General features: G+C 43.1%; 1 protein-coding gene across 1 annotated transcript in view; it reads left to right on the forward strand.

Moving 5' to 3' along the window:
* Nucleotides 1-5,267: 5,267 nt before the first annotated feature.
* ACAD10 (acyl-CoA dehydrogenase family, member 10) overlaps nt 5,268-18,153 on the forward strand; it is a 59,167-nt gene continuing 46,281 nt past the window's right edge. The window contains exons 1-3 of the mRNA XM_006865497.1: nt 5,268-5,427; nt 11,719-11,867; nt 13,855-14,049. Coding sequence (XP_006865559.1) covers nt 5,268-5,427; nt 11,719-11,867; nt 13,855-14,049 — 504 coding nt within the window. The remainder of the gene's footprint in view (nt 5,428-11,718; nt 11,868-13,854; nt 14,050-18,153) is intronic.

Raw genomic sequence — 18,153 nt, forward strand, 5'->3', positions numbered from 1 at the left:
TTTCATCAGCCCCGCCTAGACAGATTGGATACTGCTCAGTGGCGATTCTACCTTCCTTCACACCCTCTGGATCTAGGTTCCCTCTTGAAAGCTTGTAAGCCAGTCACTTCTTGCCTTTGTAGCCCCCCATTTTGGGTATCCGATGTCCAAGATGCCCATCCCTGTCTACTCTGTGTATGGAGAGGGTGGGAATGATCCTCATTGTAAAGATTTGTTCCCTCTTTTGAGCTACTGCATCCATAGGTGAAGGTCAAGTTCATCAAATTGTATCAGATTACGCTTTTTTCCCTCTTCTTTCTTCTTCTTGTTGAGCTCTGATCATCTAGTCATTGAAACCAGGTCAAGTGGGTATTATCTGCAAGTGTGGGTGTTCTTATGTATATGCCCTCTCTTCTTATCAGCTGGACATTTCACTCTCCACTGTAGTCCTCTGTGGCTATGTCACTGACTCTGTGCCCAAGAGTCCCCAGGTCTTGCCACACTGCTGGCCAACCAGCTCTCCACCCGGGTTCGCTGAAGTCTATTGAACGTTGTAGGGCTTAGCTTGTAGCTTCATTGCTATTTTTCCCTCACTTCCCCTTATTGGTGACGAACGTGGTCACCAATCAGAGTGTGTATTCCCACTGAGTCTTAGTCTTGGAAGGGGTTTTGCACTGAGCTCTAGGCTCCCTCCTGAAAGCTTATAAGCCAGTCACTTCTTGCCTTTGTAACTCCCCCCCACCACACACACACACTTTGGGTAGCCAATGTCCAAGTTGCCCATCTCTGTCTACTGTGTGTATGGAGGGGGTGGGAGTGATCCTTGCTGTAGAGATTTGTTCCCTCTTTTGAGCTACTGCATCCATAAGTATAGGTCACGTTCATCAAACTAGTTCAGATTACTCTTTTTTTCCTCTTCTTTCTTCTTCTAGTTGAGTTCTAATCATCCAGTCATTGAAACCAGGTCAAGTGGGTATTATCTGCAAGTGTGGGTGTTCTTGTGCATATGCCCTCTCTTATCAGCTGGACATTTCACTCTCCACTCTAGTCCTCTGTGGCTATGTCACTGACTCTGTGCCCAAGAGTCCCCAGGTCTTGCCACACTGCTGGCCAACCAGCTCTCCACCTGAGTTCATAGGAGTCTGTTGAACGTTGTAGGGCTTAGCTCGCAGCTTCATTGCTGTTTTTCCCTCACTTCCCCTATTGGTGACGAACGTGGTCATCAATCAGAGCATGTATTCCCATTGAGTCTTAGTCTTGGAAGGAGGTTTGTCCTGAGGGGACCCGATCACTTGCCTTGATGTGTCCTGGGTGAGCAACTTGCTTGTTCTTTTAGTAATCAGACAGACTGCCTATATTGTATTTTTCCTGTAGGTCTTTCTTTCAAGAAGTATCTTCTGTTCTTCTAGTTGCTCCAGGCTGGTTTGCTTATCCTTTCAAGTGGAAATTTCCTACCTCAGGAGATTCTGGATGCTTTTCAGAATTCCACCTATGGTCTTGTGTAATGCATAGGCTCTGCAGCAAGCCTCCTTCACTGGGCACGTTTGTCCCCCATTTTAGGTATCCCAATCAGTTATAAGCATAAGATGGACTTACAAGCTTTCTATGGTGATATTTCTGGCTATTCCGTTCTCTCAGATCTTAACTTTAAAAAAAAAAACTTTTTATTGTGAATTAAGTGAAAGTTTACAAAGCAGATCATCAGTTTTACATTCAACAGACTCATACTTTGCTTCATTCCAATTGCAATCCCCTCCCTCTATTCAGTTTAACTCTTAAATTTCTTCCTGTGCCTTCTGCCACCTTCCTTTTTCCCCTACCACCCTCTCTTTTGTTTTTACATTGCCTTCCTCATCGCCCATGTTAACATGTGTCTACTCCCTAGTCCATAAATCATTGTCCCTTTTCTCTCACCCCGGGTAATGTATAGAATATTTCTTTAACAAGAAAACCTTAACTTTTTACGTTAACCTTAGCTTTTTGGAGACTCAGCAGAGTTTCCCCTAAGTGTGATTGCCCTTTGTTATTTTTGTTAAGTGCCGTCGTGTCAGTTCCGAATCATAGCCATGGTCTACAGGGTTTCTGAGAACTGGCTGGTGTATTTTAACCAGCAGTCTTGCAGTTAGCAGTCCAGTGCTTATCCTACAACCTCATACCAGGACTCCAGATTGCCCTTTAGCTTCTGGGTATTGACAGCTGCAGTCAATTCCCATGTGACACATAAAGGACTGGATGCTACACTAGGAATGTGCGATGACCATACCCAGGCTATGTTAGCACAGCGTAGACATGTTGGTATAGGAATCACAGCTAGACATAATGTACGATCACATAAACCAGTGATTTTTCAACCAGACTGATTAATATATGGAGTCTTGGTGTGGTGCTGTAGGATAAGCACTGGACCACAAGGCCAGATTGAACTGCAAGGTTGGTAGTTCAAGCTCATCAGCTGCTCCTTGGTAACCCTATATAGGCTCACTGAGTTGGAACTGACTCTACTGCACTTTGCAACTATATATATATATATACACATACATATAGGAGTCCTGGTGTGGCACTGTGGATTAATGTACTGGATTTTAAACTCTGTTTGAACTGCAAGGTCCATGGTCCAAGCTCACTAGTCACTCCTTGGAAACCCTATACAGGGTCGCTATGGGTCGGAACCAACTCAACAACACTTAACCATATATAAATATATACACACACACATATCTCACATGAGACATCTTGTGAACTTGTAGTATATTTGTTGTTGCATGTTGTTAAGTTGGTTCCAACTCAGTGGCCTTGTATAGGGTTTCTGGTGTTGTCAATCTTCATGGGAACAGAAAGCCTCATCTTTTTCCCATGAGCAGCTGGTGGGTTCGAACAGCTGACCCTGTGGTTAGCATTCCAATGCTTATTCCACAGCACACCGTGCTCCCTTATAGCATACTACAATAACAGATAATATACACAATGGCATGCTAGACACTAAAGTGCTTTTCATATCTTCTCTCTTGTGTTGGTTACAACTCAGAGGCAAGTACTATAATGATCCCATTTTAATGGAGGGATAATCATTTCATTTAGAGGAGGAACCTGAGGCTCAGAAAGAATAACTTGCTCAAGGTCTCACAGCTTATAAATAACAGAGCTAGAATTTAAACCCAGGCAATCTAATCCCGGAGCCAACCCTCTCTGCTAAACCACTTCTTTAATAGGTGATACATACACCAAGTGTATGTAGTTATGAAAATGTACATTAGGTAGCACATTTACATTGTTGTTCCAGTCTCATTATTCTGGAAGGCAGGGAGAAGACAAATCTTTATAGTGCAGAGGCCAGGCCAGAGGACTAGAATTAATAGTCAGACATGGGCAAGTTGCGCATGTTAGAATGCTTTGTGGCGGCCAGCCAGTAAATCTGTAACCTGATTTCTTCTGTTTTCTGTTCTCTCACTTTATTTTTCCTTTTGACACATATCTTTACTACTGAGTACCTGTTATGAGTCAGGCCTTGTGTGGAGCCTCGGGTGGATGCACACAGAGATGATAAGACTTTCTCCTTGATTTAAGGGGCTTATGAATTATACAAACAGGCATGAAAACAGGCACTATGTCCTGGAGTGACTGCTGTACTGAAAGTGTGGAGTAGAAGCAAAAGGAGTGAAAAAAGAAAGGAGTGATAAGTTAGGAACCTTGGTGGCACATTGGTTAAGTACTGGATTGCTAAGTGAAAAGATCAGCAGTTCAAACCCACCATTGGTTCTATGGGAGAAGAGACCTGGTATTCTGAGGCAATGCTGAGTCCTATAGGGCCGCTCAGAGTCAGAATTTACTCGGTGTCACACAACAATGAGTCTGCTTGGAAAAAGGAAGAAAGCCTCTACTGCAGAGGTGGAACTGAGATTGTGAATGGTAGAAGTTTACTGGGCAGATAAAGCTGGGACACAGCAGGCTAGAAGTCACAGCATTTTCCTCTGTGAAGAGGCTGTTTGGGAGGTGGCTAGGACAGACCCGTCAAGTGCAGTTTTAAGGACCAAGCCACCCACTTGAGGGCGCATTGCCCACTTGTCCATTAGCGGGAGGATGTGGAGGACGGTGTCCCCAAGGAGGATTAAAGTTGGTCCTTCAGGCCCTGGAGACAGTTATCATTGCTGTTAGGCCCTTACCCAAAATGTGTTTTTGCTTTCATGAGATTATAAATAAATTTCTCTTTCCATCATAAACTTTGGCCTTGGCCTAGGAACTGAAAATGCAAATCAGCTTATACATTTTAAAAATTTCAAATCTCACTCCCAAGTTTAGCAAAGTTCCAAGTATGTGAAAAACACATTATGTTGCTTTGAAGATTTACTGCTTAAGATTCCCTTCTTTAGATTCTTAACATAGTTTCTTGAGTCCTTATGGCACTGAAGTGACTCTCCTGTAAACTCCTAGGATTTACTATCTTGTTTTGCCCCAAACAGTTTTTGGTGAACGTTTTAACTATGTTGTTGCCATCAAGTCAATTCCAACTCATAGTGAGTCTGTGTCCAACAGAACAAAGCATTACCCAACCCTGCACTGTCCTCCCAATTGTTGGTATGCGCAGAGTTGCAAAGTCAACATAGGAAGCATAAAGATTTCCCTACTAATCTGCTTGTGCGTTACATAGTTTTTAGTAAGCTTTTAAGTTAAAGAATTTGCATGAAAAAGTGGAGAGAGTTGGAGGGAGGTTTGAGAAGAAGCAGGCAACGCACCAGCTAGGACCAGCTAGGGGCTGTGATGATGATGTGTGGCGGTATGAGGGCAGTGAGGTCAGTGGAGATTTTCAGGCAAGAGAGGACATGAGGAGGAGTGGATGGAAGCAGCTCAGCTGAGGGTGGCGGCAGTCCTGGGTAAAGGTCATTTTTCTAGCATGGGCAGCGAGGTGGATGGTGGAGCCCTTTACTGACTGAAGAAACTTTAAAAAAGTGGTTGGGGAAGGGGAGTTCTCATTGTATTCTGGGTGTGTGGTGAAGTGTTTGCTGGAGGTCAGTTGGAGGACACTGCTGAGCTTCAGGAATAGCAGACTGGATTGGACGTTGTTGTTGTTGTTGTTGTTAAGTACTGTGGAGTCGGTTCTGACTCATAGTGAACCTGCACAGGGTTTCAGAGGCTGTAAATCTTTATGGGAGCAGAAAGCCTCATCTTTCTCCTGGGGAACAGCTGGTAGTTTCGAACTGCCGACCTTGAGGTTAGCAGCCAGATTCTTAACCACTATGCTGCCAGGGAGGGTAAAATATGCCTGTGCTTTCTCATGCAGGTTTGGTCTCAGCATGAGCCTAAGGAGGCTTTTTCAGTCCTCGTATCTCCAGGAGGCTTGGAGGGCAGCCTTCTGGAAGCACCGATGGCCACACTCTGGAGGGGGCACGTACAGAGCAGTGATTTTTGACATGGGTGGCGTTCTCATTCCTTCTCCAGGGAAAGTGGCTACAGGTGAGCTCTTTGTTCTGCTTTCTTTTCTGAGCCAGGTGGGGTGGGGAGGCAGGCAGAGGGAGCTCCTGGGTGGTGTAACTAGTTAGCATGTTCAGCTGCTAAAGAAAAGCTTGGCAGTTTGAGTCCACCCAGAGGCACCACAGAAGAAAGGCCTGGCGGTTTATTTCTGGGGGGGAAAACTAAAAAAAAAAAAAAAATCAGCTGTTGAAAATCCCTCTGGAGTGCAGTTCTACTCTGACACACATGGGGTCACCATGAGTTTGATTCAACTCCATGGGCACTGGGGTCTCGTGGAAGGGGAGTAGAGGGGAACGTCTGGATAGAAGCATATCCCAGTGGGTAATTTGTTGACTCTTGAATATAATTCCAAGCACCATTTAGGGCGGCATGACTCAGTTTCCTCATCATTAAATTAGAGTTCAATGAGATAAACTATGGAAGCACTTGGTTAGCACAGTGAGTACGCAGCTCATCCGATTCTTGATAATGATTACCTACCACTGTTCTTACTCCATGGCACATAACTACTACCACCAGTTATTGTTGCTGGGATTAAAGCTTAACTAGCACAAAAGCAAAAGCAGAAGAAATCCAAAGACTCCGAGAGGAAAGCAGCGTACAGGACAGGCTGTCTACAGGAACCACGGTCTCATTTCGCCTGAGACCAGCAGAACTGCATGTTGCTGAACTAGCACTGTGAACTGTTCCAATCACAGCCACTGTTGATGGACCCTGATGGAATGGGAAAAAAGTCAGGAACAGAACCCTAAACTCCTAAAAAAAGCAAAACTAGACCAACTGGACTACTGGAGACTAGAGGACTCCCTAAGATACTCTTTAAACCTTGAACTGGAACTAATTCCTGACGTCATCTCGTAGTTAAATAACTGGTTCTTAGAACAGTGAGTTGCACTTATAGGTGTTGGGCTCCTTTAAACAATCACCTGTAGAGACCAAAACAGTCAACAGTGACTGTAAAATATAGATGAGAATGTAACGAGGATAGGGAAACTAGATTCATGTAAATACAACAACCAGAATGGCAGTAATGAGAATGTTCACACATTATAAAGAATGTAACCAATGTCACTGAACAACTTGTATAGAAATGGTTGAATGGAAACCTAGACTGCTGTGTAAACCTTTACCCAGAACACCCTAAGATGTTATTTTAAAAATGAAAAGTTTAGCCTGAAAGCAGCTTAGAACCGCCACCTTTTCCTGGGACCTGTGCTCCTTTTGAAATCTTGAATGCTGATCAGGTCTTTCTTTTTGTATCTCACTTCCTCTGACCTATAAGGCCCAACCTTTTATCTCTTGAATTCTGTTCACTTTAGTATCCCTTTCTTTGTTTTACTTGTTTCTTCTACTTAGTTTGGACTTTATATTCAACTTTCTTGAATTTGATTAGTTTTGGCTACAAGTACTGTTGAACCTTGAATGTTATACTTGAATTTTTGGCTGTGCAAAGAAGAAGTTGTTGATAAGTGCCGTCCCATAGTGACCCTATATAGGGTTTCCAAGGAGCAGCTGGTGAGCTTGAACCACTGACCTTATGGTTCAAAGGACTTTGCAGTCAAGCGCATTAGCTCACAGGGCCACACCAGGGCTTATGCAAAGGAGTAGGAGTCTCTAACTCTCATGCTGTTCAAGAGTCAATTGTATTAAAAAACCTAACCTTCAGAGTAACTTAAACAGGATAGAAGTTCATTTATCTTCCACATTGAAGCCCAGGTGTGAGGTCTGGGGTTCATATGGTACTGTGGATTCAGGCTCTCTCTGTCTTGTGGCTTTGCTGAAAGTTCTCTTCATTTTCAACTATACTTCATGGGCTGGCATGGCTACTTGGCCTCTTGCATCACATTCTCATCACCACCAGAGCCAAACAGCTGTTCCTGTGCTTTTGACTTACTGATAGTGGCTGGTTGGACTGCTTCTCACACTCACACCTGAGTCAACCCAAGTACAGGTTTTCTCTACACCTGCCCCTGGCTGAGTAATATTTCATTGTACGAAGGGTCTTCAAAAAGTTTGGGGGAAAATGGAATCAGAAGACAGTGGATTTTCCCACAAACTTTTAGAGCCCCCTTGTATGTACATACGACCACATTTTGTCTATCCATTTATCTGCTGATGGATGTGGGTGGTTTCTACCCTTGACTATTAGGAGCTACTCAGACTTTTGATGACAAGTTAAATGGGACACTACTCATCCCAGCACCTGGAATCTTTTAATCATTCCATAAACCTTACAGCCATTATTAGTATTAACTTCTTTACTTCTGTGACCTCTTCCCCAGGCAGAATCTCCTGGGGAGCATGTTCCCACATCTAGTCTAACTTTTGCTAAGACACATTTTCGTTTGCAGTGGGATGTGTGCATGTTTCCTCTGTTGGGTTTAGATCCCAGACTCGTGGGTTTGTTCACTTCACCTTTCTAGAACTCTGTCCAGAGGTGAATGGTCTTTCACGAAATGCTTCAGGGATGGACCAAGACACAAATAAGTGATTCTTACTTTTGGTGTTTTTTTTTTTTTCTGTTTTATAATTATAATTTCTAATGGTATGTGTTTCAAATGAACCAAATTAAAGATTATTTGATAAGGAAGTCTAGAGTGAATATCACCTCAAATACCACTCAATAGTTTTTTAACATTTAAGCCAGGAGTCGGCATCTACTCCACTCTGCTGTTGTAACACAAAAGCAGCCATGTTGTTGGGTACTAGCGAGTCGATTTGGACTCATAGTGACTCTCAAGACAGAGTCCAAACAACTCCATAGCATTTTATAAGCTGAACTCTTTACAGGAGCAGATAGATCACCAGGTTTTTTGTCCCGAGGAGTTGTTGATGGGTCCAAACTGCTGACTTCTGGTTAGCAGGTAAGTGCTTTAACCACCACACTACCAACCCTCCTTCAGATCAGCCCTATGTGCTGCATAAACAAATGAGCATGGCTGCGTGTCAATAAAAACAGGAGTCTAGAGTGGGCCCTGAGGCCATATTTAGGGATCCTTGGCCTACTGTATACTTAAGGACATATGTGTGACGTTCTGTTACTTGGAGGTACTACAGTGGAGGTAACAAGCCCTGCTGCTGCAGTGAGTTTAGCATTAGGCTGCTAACTGAATGGTCACGGTTCGAATCCATTAGCCACTCCACAGGAGAAAGAGGAGAAAGTCTGCTCCCACAAAGACTAACCGTCCCGGAAGACTTACAGCAGCTCTGCTCTGTCCTATGGCCTCACTATGACTTGGAATCATCTCAACAGCACTGGGTTTGGGGTAGTAACAGACATGGAGTCCTGTTTGCACAGTGGTTGAAGTGCTCAGTTGCATACTGAAAGGATGGCTGTTTGTCCCCACCAGTTGCTTCATGGTCGAAAGATGTGGCAGTCAGCTTCCATAAGGATGACAGCCTTGGTGACCGTCCGGGGCAGTTCTGCTCTGTCCTAGGTCACTGGGGGTCAGAATTGATTGGACAACAATGGGTTTGGTTTGCAGGTTTCACCTTTACGTTTTTAGGGTTTTTAAAAATTTTTTTAATTATAAGAAGTTCTGAACACCCAGCCTTGTACATTATTTTTTTTTTAGAAATAAACCTGTGGAGCAAATTCCTAGAAGTGAAATTTTTTGGTCAAATGTATGTACATTTAAAATTTTAGCAGAAATTGCCAAATTACTCTCCTAAAGCTTCTGCCTAGCTACACTCCCATCAATATCATGGGAGAGTGCCAGTCCACTTACACGCTTGCCAACTCTGAGCCCAGAAAAAATGCTCTAGTTTAGATTCATTCTAAAATTAAAGATGCACTAGTATTTAGAGTTTAAAAGACTTGTTAGTCTCAAAGTATATATACCAAATGATTAGCACTGATTCTTTCTGAAGACTGAGATTGCTTGTCATTTCACTGCTTTTTAAACTTTCAGTAGTATAGGATAAACTACAAGGTTGGCAGTTCAAACCCTCCAGTTGCTCCATGGAAGACGAATGAAGCTTTCTGCTCCAGTAAATATTTATAGCCTTAGAAACCCTACATAAGGTCGTTATGAGTTTGAACTGACTTGTGGCCACAAGGTTGATGGTTCAAACACACCAGCCACTCCTCAGAACCAGGGTTGCTATGAGTTGAAACAGACTCAATGGCACTTCACAACAACAATAACATATTTGGACAACAACAATAACATATTTGGAGTCCTGGGCTCTACAAGATAATGCACCAGACGGCAAGGTCAATTTGAACTACAAGGTCAGCAGTTCAAACTCACCAGCGGCTCCTCAGAAACCCTATACAGGGTCCCGATGAGTTGGAACTGACTCAACAACACTAACAATAACAACAACAACCTAATGTCCCAAAGGAACGCTGATGGAGCAGTGTTGGCAGGGCAGTACCTGAAAGGTTAATCATTCCAACCCACCAGCTGCTCCTCGGAAGAAAGACGAGGCTGTCTGCTTCCATAAAGGCGTACCGTCTTGGAAACCCTGTGGGACAGTTCTCCTCTGGCCTGTAGGGTCACTCGGAGTCAGAATCCACTCAACAGCAGTGGGTTTTTTAAAACTAGTGTATGAAGGGCTTCCTGGGTGGCACAAGTAGCATGCTGGGCTGCTAACTGAAAGTCTGGCACATTGAGTCCACCCAGTAGTGCTTTGGAAGAAAAGCCAGGGCATCTATTTTAGACAAGTCAGCCACTGAAAACCCTAGGGAGGAAGCACAGTTCCACTCTGACTCACATGGGGTCATCATGAGTCCAAGTCATCTCAGTGGAGTTTTTTATATGGTCCAATAGTCTTTCAAAGGATGGGTTATTGTTAAGTGCTGTTGAGTACGTTCTGACTCACAGCAACCCTGTACAGGGTTTCTGAGGAGCATCTGGTGAGTTTGAACTGCTTACTTTGTGGTTTGCAGTTCATTCCTGATTTTTCAGTGCCACACCAGAAGTCCAAAGGATAGGTATTACTTTCATAATCAGAAAAAAAAAAAAAGGTATTTTCATTTCAAGGCAAAAGATATGTGTATAGTAGTTGATGTCTTGGATATATAACGATGACAAAATGACAATCATTGAAAGAAAAACAAGTGTTTCCAGTTAATACCCAAATGCTGGTTTGTCCACTGCCTTACTTCTTCACAGATACAAATGAGCTTCTTTAGTTCAGAGACAGCATTCATTTTTTACATAAGCTTGAGTATTATGTTCTTTTAAGAACTATCTTGTTGTTGTTGTTAAGTGCTGTTGAGTTGGTTCCAATTCAGTGACCGTGTATAGGGTTTCTGAGTGACTGGTGAGCTTGAACTGCCTACCTTGAGGTTCAAACCGACAGCCCATGCCAGGACTCCAAACGCTAGCTACGTGAGATGAAATTGACAATGACAACTTGGAAGACTAGATAGGAACTTTAGGGGGCTTTGAGTTTTTGTTAATAACAGAGAACAACTAAGAAAAGGAGGGTGGGAATGGTTGCACAGTTCAAAGACTGTAATTGGTATCTCTGAACTGTTACAGAGACAGACCTTCCCTGACAGCCGCCTGGATCTGAACTTGTAGCCTCCTAACTGAGAGAAGAATTGATGCATTTGAGTTGTGGTGTTGGAGGAGAATATTGAAAGTGCCATGGGCTGCCAAAAGAACCAACAGATCAGTGTTGGAAGAAGTGCAGCCAGAGTGCTCCTTGGAGGCCTGGATGGCCAAACTTCGTCTTTCATACTTCGGCTATATTGTCAGGAGGGACCAGTCACTGGAGAAGGCTATCATGCTTGGTAAAGGGGAGGGTCAGAGAAAAAGAGGAAGACCCCCCCAATGAGATAAATTGGCACAATGCCTTCAGGAGTAGTAATGATTGTGAAGTTGGCCCAGGACCAGTCAGTGTTTGGTTCTGTTGTGCGGAGGGTCACTATGTGTCAGTACCGACTAGATGGCACCAAACACCATCACCAACAACAACTGAGAGAAAATAGGGTCTGTCTCTGCTACCTACTATGGTGTTTCCTTAAAGCAGCATCCCCATGGGAACCACGGAGGTGGAGATCCATCATGCATTGTCTCTGGTCAGCTCAAGGTGAAGAGGGCCTGAAACAAACCCGTTGTGTCCTCCCAGTCACCCACAGCCTTGTGACTATTACTATGGAGGCGAGAGTTTGCTTTTCCTGAATTTCCCCCCAATTCTCTTTGGTGCTGCCCTGGTACCCTAGTGATGCTAGAGGAACTGGTGTTGTGATTCCTCCGAGCTCCCAACCCCAGACACTGCTTGATGTATTTCACCTCCTGCTTCTTCCACTTCCTGTAGAATGGGAGGGCCAGAACCACCTCCCTTCTGGAACCATATTGAAGTCTTTCATCGCTGGCGGGGACAGTGGACCCTGGATGAAGTTTATGAAAGCAGAGATAACGCCAGAGGATTTCTTACAAGAATTTGGGAAACTGTGTTCTGAAATGGTGAGTGATAAACAGCTCTGTATTTCCATATTATTCTTTTTGCTTTGAGAAGTGATTGTGACCCTCAGCCATTAAGTTTGTTAAACTGCAAATAGAAAAGCAAAAACCATTACACATTTTAAGTGATTTCTTCCATCCCTAGCAGCTCAAGTTGATGACTGAAAACATTCTGTACAAAGCTCTTTTTGTCAGATATTGCTCACCTGAGACACCACAGCCATTGGAATGATGGTTTTCATCATATAAAGATTATTTAAAGCAACAATAATGTTGAACATTTTCCCGGTGCTATGCATTATTCTAAGTCCTTTACATGTACTACCCATGTAACCCTGACAGGAAACCTATTAAAACATGTTGTTGTTCCAACTCATTCTGACCCTATGTACAACAGAATGAAATACTGTCTGGTCCTGCGCCTTCCTCAAATAATTGCAGACCTTGAAAATATGATGCTCCAAGTGACCACATGATATATGATTCCATTTTTATGAAATGTCTACAATCTAAGAGACAGATAACTAGCTGACAGGGGATCAGGGCAGAAGTGAGGAGAGTGACAGCTAATAGTACAGGCTATTTTTTTTGGGGGGGGGGTGATGAAAATGTTCTAAAATTAGATAGTGGTCATGATTATACAACTTTGTGATTGCACTAACTATTCACTGCCATCGAGTTGGTTCTGACTCAGAGTGACCTTGTAGAGGGTTGGCGCTGTGGGTTAATGCGCTGGACTGCAAAGTCAGTTTGGAACACAAGGTTGATGGTTCACGCTCACAAGCCATTCCTTGGAAACCCTATACAAGGTTGCTATGGGTGGGAACCGACTCAACAGCACTTAACAACAACAACAAATCTTGATGGGAGCAGAAATCCTTTTATCTTTGTCCCACTGAGCAACTAATAGGTTTGAAATGCAATCCTTGGGGTTAGCAGTCCAGTGCTTATCTTACAGTGCCACACTAGGGCTCCTGTGAATATGCTAAAACTCATCAATATACACACTTTAGATGGATGAGTCAACTGGCATGTGAATTATTTATCAATAAAGTCTTGGTCTGGTGCTGTAGGATAAGCACTGAACTGTTAACTGCATGGCCGGTGATTCAAACCCACCAGCCATTCTTCAGAAACCCTAGACAGGATCACTAAGAGTTGAAACCAACTTACAGCACTTAACAACAATAAAGTTGTTATGAAATATTTACAGTAGTAGAATTGCCTTTGGAGTCCTGGTATGGTGCACCAGACTGCAAGGTCAGTGGTTCAAGCTCACCAGCTTCTCCTCAGAAACCTTACACGGAGTCGCTATGGGTTGGAACCAAGTCAACGGCACTTCACAACAACAGAATTGCCTTTGAAATGTTCAAAACATGACAGTTAAGAGTGTTTAAATACCCATGAGTTGAATTTCAAAACAAAACAAAACAAAATCAAACGAATAGAAACTGAGGCAGTGCAGTCATCAGACGCCTCTGGACCATGATCTCCACGTGTGGCAGAAGAGAACTGCGCTCCATCGAGCTTCCAGTGGCTAGTTTTTCAGAAGTAGACTGCCAGGTCTTTCTTCCAAGGTACCTCTGAGTAGACTTGAACCTCCAACCACACAGTTAGCACCTGAGCATGCTGTTTTTACCACCTAGGGACTCCACAAATTAGATTGCATCTGTTTAATATATTTAGCTTCAAAGTATTCTCTTGCGGTATTCTGGGTTTTTTTTAGTTGTCCACCCATGAGTGGAATCACAAACTCATCTAACTGGCATATTGATAGGAAAAGCTCCATTCTCTAATGTTGTCACTGACTCTTTTCACACCCAGTCTGCTGAGTTCAGAACTGGGGTGGAGTGGGACAGTTCTTTTAGGTAGTAGGATGGGACTGGAAGGCCAAGTCGTGGAAGCTCGGCAGTTGTATGTTTTTTGTGGGTGGTAAGTTTCTCTTACTCTTAATGATTGCTGGGTCTCTCCTCCCACCTCCAATTCCCAGTCACAGACCTCCGTGCCCGTGGAATCGTTTTTCTCTCTGCTGACCAGTGGACGAGTGGCCAAGCAGTTCCCAGTGATGACTGCAGCCATAGCCCAGATTCGGGCAAAAGGCCTTCAGACGGCAGTCTTGACCAATAATTTTTATCTTCCCAATGGGAAAAGCTTTTTGCCCCTGGACCGGAACCAGTTTGATGTGGTAAGCCTGGCGTGACCCCAAATAAATGCTGTATGTAGGTCCTTGCCCTTGCCTCAGGCTGCAGCATCACAGACTACTTTAGCAGGAACTGGTGGATGGGTTTTTCTTGCAAAACCCTGACTAAGTCAGGTTTAGCTATAAATTAAAAACAAAGTTTTCAGATGTCACTGTGCTCTTAGCAAGGCCAAACATTTGGGGGATTTGATGGCTGCTTAAAACCTCAGGTTTAGAGATTCCCTTCAATTCTGGATTTGAATCCTAGTCTTCAAACAACACAAACATTTCCATCAGCCCTCACATCTTAGCACTTTGGCCATTTTTCTTATTTTTTTAACTTTTTATTTGTATTTAGTGAAGGTTTACAGAGCAGATCATCAGTTTTACTTACAACAAAACATACACTTTGCCTCACAACATGGTTGCAATACCCTCTGTATCCCAATGGTTAATAGCACTTACCTTTATTCACTGTAACTATTGGAAGTGTCTCCCACTACCTTCATCTTTCCTTTGTTAACCTCCCTCTTGTTGTATATTGCCTGCCCTGTCACCCAGGTTAACATGTGTCTACCCTCTAACCCAGAGTCCTGGTGTGGCCCTGTAGGATAAGCACTGGACTCCAAGGTGGTTTGATCCACAAAGTCAGTGGTTTACACTCCCAAACTGCTCCTTGGAAACCCTGTACAGGGTTGCTCTGAGTTGGAACTGACTCAAAAGCACTTCACAACAACAATAATCCCCCAGCTCATGAATAATTTCCTTCCTCCTTCTCCCTTCTCCCCCACCCCCCTGCCCCCCGTAACAAACATAGATTGTTTCTTACATCAAGAAAGCCTTTTTTAAACTTTTTACAATATTGGTCTCATACAATGCTTATCCTTATGTGATTGACTAATTTCACTCAGCATAAAGCATAGTGGTTATGCATTGGACTGTTAACCTCAAGGCCAGCAGTATGAAACTACCAGCCAATTCAAGGGAGAAAGAGCTTTCTGCTCCCATGAAGATTCACAGCCTCAGAAACTGCATACAGGGTCAGTATGAGTCTACTCCATGGCACATAACCACTATCATCAATAGGTTCAACCATGTGTGGGATGTTCACAGACTCATCATTATTCTTCAACATTTTATAGTATTCCATTGTGGGTATGTACCAAAGATTCTTTAACCATTCTTCCATTGATGGGCATTTCGGCTGTCTCTACTATTTGAGATGTCTCTTGTAGACAACATATTGAAGGATTATGTTTTCTTATCTATTTTGCTCTCTTTGTCCCTTGACAGGTACATTTAATCCATTTACTTTCAGTGTAATTATCAATAGGTATGAATTGATTGTTGTCATTTTTCTGTGTGTTTCATTGTGGTGCTGCCGGATTTTTTATTTCACAAAATTTTTTATGCGGAGTTTATTTTGTTTAGGGTTTTCTTGTCATTTTAATTTCTGGTATGTTCATGTTTACTAAATATTTCTGATTTTCCTCTTTTTTAAAAATGTTGATGTGCGGGTTTTTTTTTTTTTTTCTTTATGGTTGGTTATCTTGTAATTTACTAATTTTTTCCCTGCTTAACCAGTCTGTTTTATCATGAATGATTTCTAGCCATTTGGAAGTTTTGTATCTACACTGTTCCCTCTTTCAACTTTGTAGTTGACTTCGTTATGCACTGATATCTCTCATTCTCTATTTTCAGTCTTATAGATTTGTTTTACTTTAAATACTTTCATATCTGGATTGAATTCTGGGTAGTGGTATCATATATGGTAATCTCAGGTTGTTGTCTGCTGTTGTTGTTTCTCAGTCCAAAGAATACCAGTTAGTATTTTTTGTAAAGTTGATCTGGGCATTACAAATTCCTTTAGTTTCTGTTTATCAGGAAAATGTCCTAATTTGCCATCATATTTGAAGGACATTTTTGCTGGGTGTATGATTCTTGGCTAACAGTCTTTTTGTTTCAGAGTTTTGTGTATGTCATTCCAGTGCCTTCTTGCCTGCATGATTTCTGCTGAGAAATCAATTTAGTCTTATTGGTTCTCCTTTGAGGGTAACGTTTCATTTCTCCCGAGCTGTTCTCAGGATTCTTTTCCTTGTCTTTGATTTTGAAAAGTTTGATTATAATATGTCTTGGTGATTTTCTTTTGGAAACTATCCTGTTTGGAGTTCTTTCAGCTTCTTGTATGCTTATCTTTTCATCTTTCATGATGTTAAGGAAGTTTTCTTCCAACAACTCTTTGACAGTTTTCTCTGTGCTTATCTTGTTCTATTCTGGAGTTCGATCACCTGTAAGTTGTTCTTGGTCATGGTGTCCCACATAACTCTTAGTCTTTCTTTAGACATTTTCCAGTCTTTTTTTCTGATTATTCTTCTAGCATACTAGTATTGAGAGATTTGTTTTCAAACTCACTAATTCAAACTTCCATTGCTTTGCATCTAGTCCTTTGCCCTTTCAATGTATTGTCCATTTCTGAGATCTTGCCTGTGGCCGTTTTCTACTGCCGTTTGGTTTTAAGTGGAAACTGTCACTTTAAATTTTGAAGAGATCTTTATGCATGCATAGTAGAACCCTTTGGGGTGGGGGTGGGGTGTCCACTTGCTCCAGCACCCCCTCTGGTCACCTGAATGGAGGTGCGCAGCCAGCAAGAGACCAATGAACAGATTAAAAAAAAAAGTGTCCATATCTTTATCTCCATGGTTCTGTCAGGTGTCCATGGCTGCTATGATCCTTCCCCTACTTGGTCTCACCCAAGATGGCAGCTCCGGGAACAGCTGAGCATCTTGGATTAGAAAGCAATGGATTTCTTGCTTCTGCTACAGATTTCCCTAGCTGTAAGCCTTCCAATCTTCTAAATATTCCTTTATATGTGGTTCAGAGTTCTGGGACCATCCCCTGAGCCTTTTTGGTCCTGTATTCTGTGTTGTTGCTAATGGAGCTCCTCACTGCACTTCCACCCGATCCACCATCTTGTTTGTTCTCCTTCTACTACTGTACACTATTTTACCAGGAGTTCAGGCCATTTCTCTTCTAAGACCAAGCCTATTGCCCTCAGAATTGATGTGATGACAGTGGGTCGGGTTGGGTTTGGGGTCCCTAGGCCAGCACTGTGCAGTAGAATTTCCCTCAGTGATGGCCACGTTCCATCTGTGCGGTCCAGTAGTGTTGGCCCTGTGTGCTCACTGAGCACTTGAACTGTGCCTAGTGTATCTGAAGAATGGTTTGCCACCCAATACTTATCGTGTGGAGGCACTGCGCTCCCTACATGATTGGTGCCTACTGTCTGTGGTACTCAGGGAATACATGAGTCACGAGGTGGTCTTCTGTGCCAGAAGCTTACTTCTGTGGAGCGTCCCCAGCTCCCTATTCACCAGGTGGCTGTGACTCACTTAAGCTTCATTCAGTCAGTCAGACAGTACATTCCCAAGGAGAGGATGCTGTGTTTAAGGTGACAAGCATGTTTTTTCCCTCTGGAGCTGCACAATAGCCACATTTCCAGTGCTCAGTGGCCACATGTGGCTGGAGTGACCATATTGGACAGGATAGATACAGGACATGCCCATTGTCACAGAAAGAGCATAAAATCCAGGAGCTCTCTCAGACCGGCCTTTGGAACACAAGCACTGGCTAGTCCCCTCAGCCTAATGCTGATTTACCCACTACCCTCCTCCTTTACATGCAAAAGCTGGACAGTGAATAAGGAAGACCGTAGAAGAATTGATGCATTTGAGTTACGGTGTTGGAGGAGAATATTGAAAGTGCCATGGGCTGCCAAAAGAACCAACAGATCTGTGTTGGAAGAAATGTAGCCAAAGCGCTCCATGGAGGCCAAGATGACCAAACTTCATCTCTCATACTTCGGATAAATTGTCAGGAGGGACCAGTTGCTGGAGAAGGATATCATGCTTGTTAAGGTGGAGGGCCAGAAAGAGGAAGACCCCCAGCGAGATGGATTGGCAAAGCGGCAGCATGAATAGGCTCAAGCATGGCAACAATAGTGAGGTTGGCCCAGGATCAGGCAGTGTTTTGTTCTGCTGTGCATAAGTTCGCTATGAGTTGGTACCGACAACACCAAGTCCTTTGAGATAGCCCATCAAATAGAATTCTCTC

The sequence above is a fragment of the Chrysochloris asiatica genome, unplaced genomic scaffold (assembly GCF_000296735.1).
Source record: "Chrysochloris asiatica unplaced genomic scaffold, ChrAsi1.0 scaffold00078, whole genome shotgun sequence".
NCBI lineage: Eukaryota > Metazoa > Chordata > Mammalia > Afrosoricida > Chrysochloridae > Chrysochloris > Chrysochloris asiatica.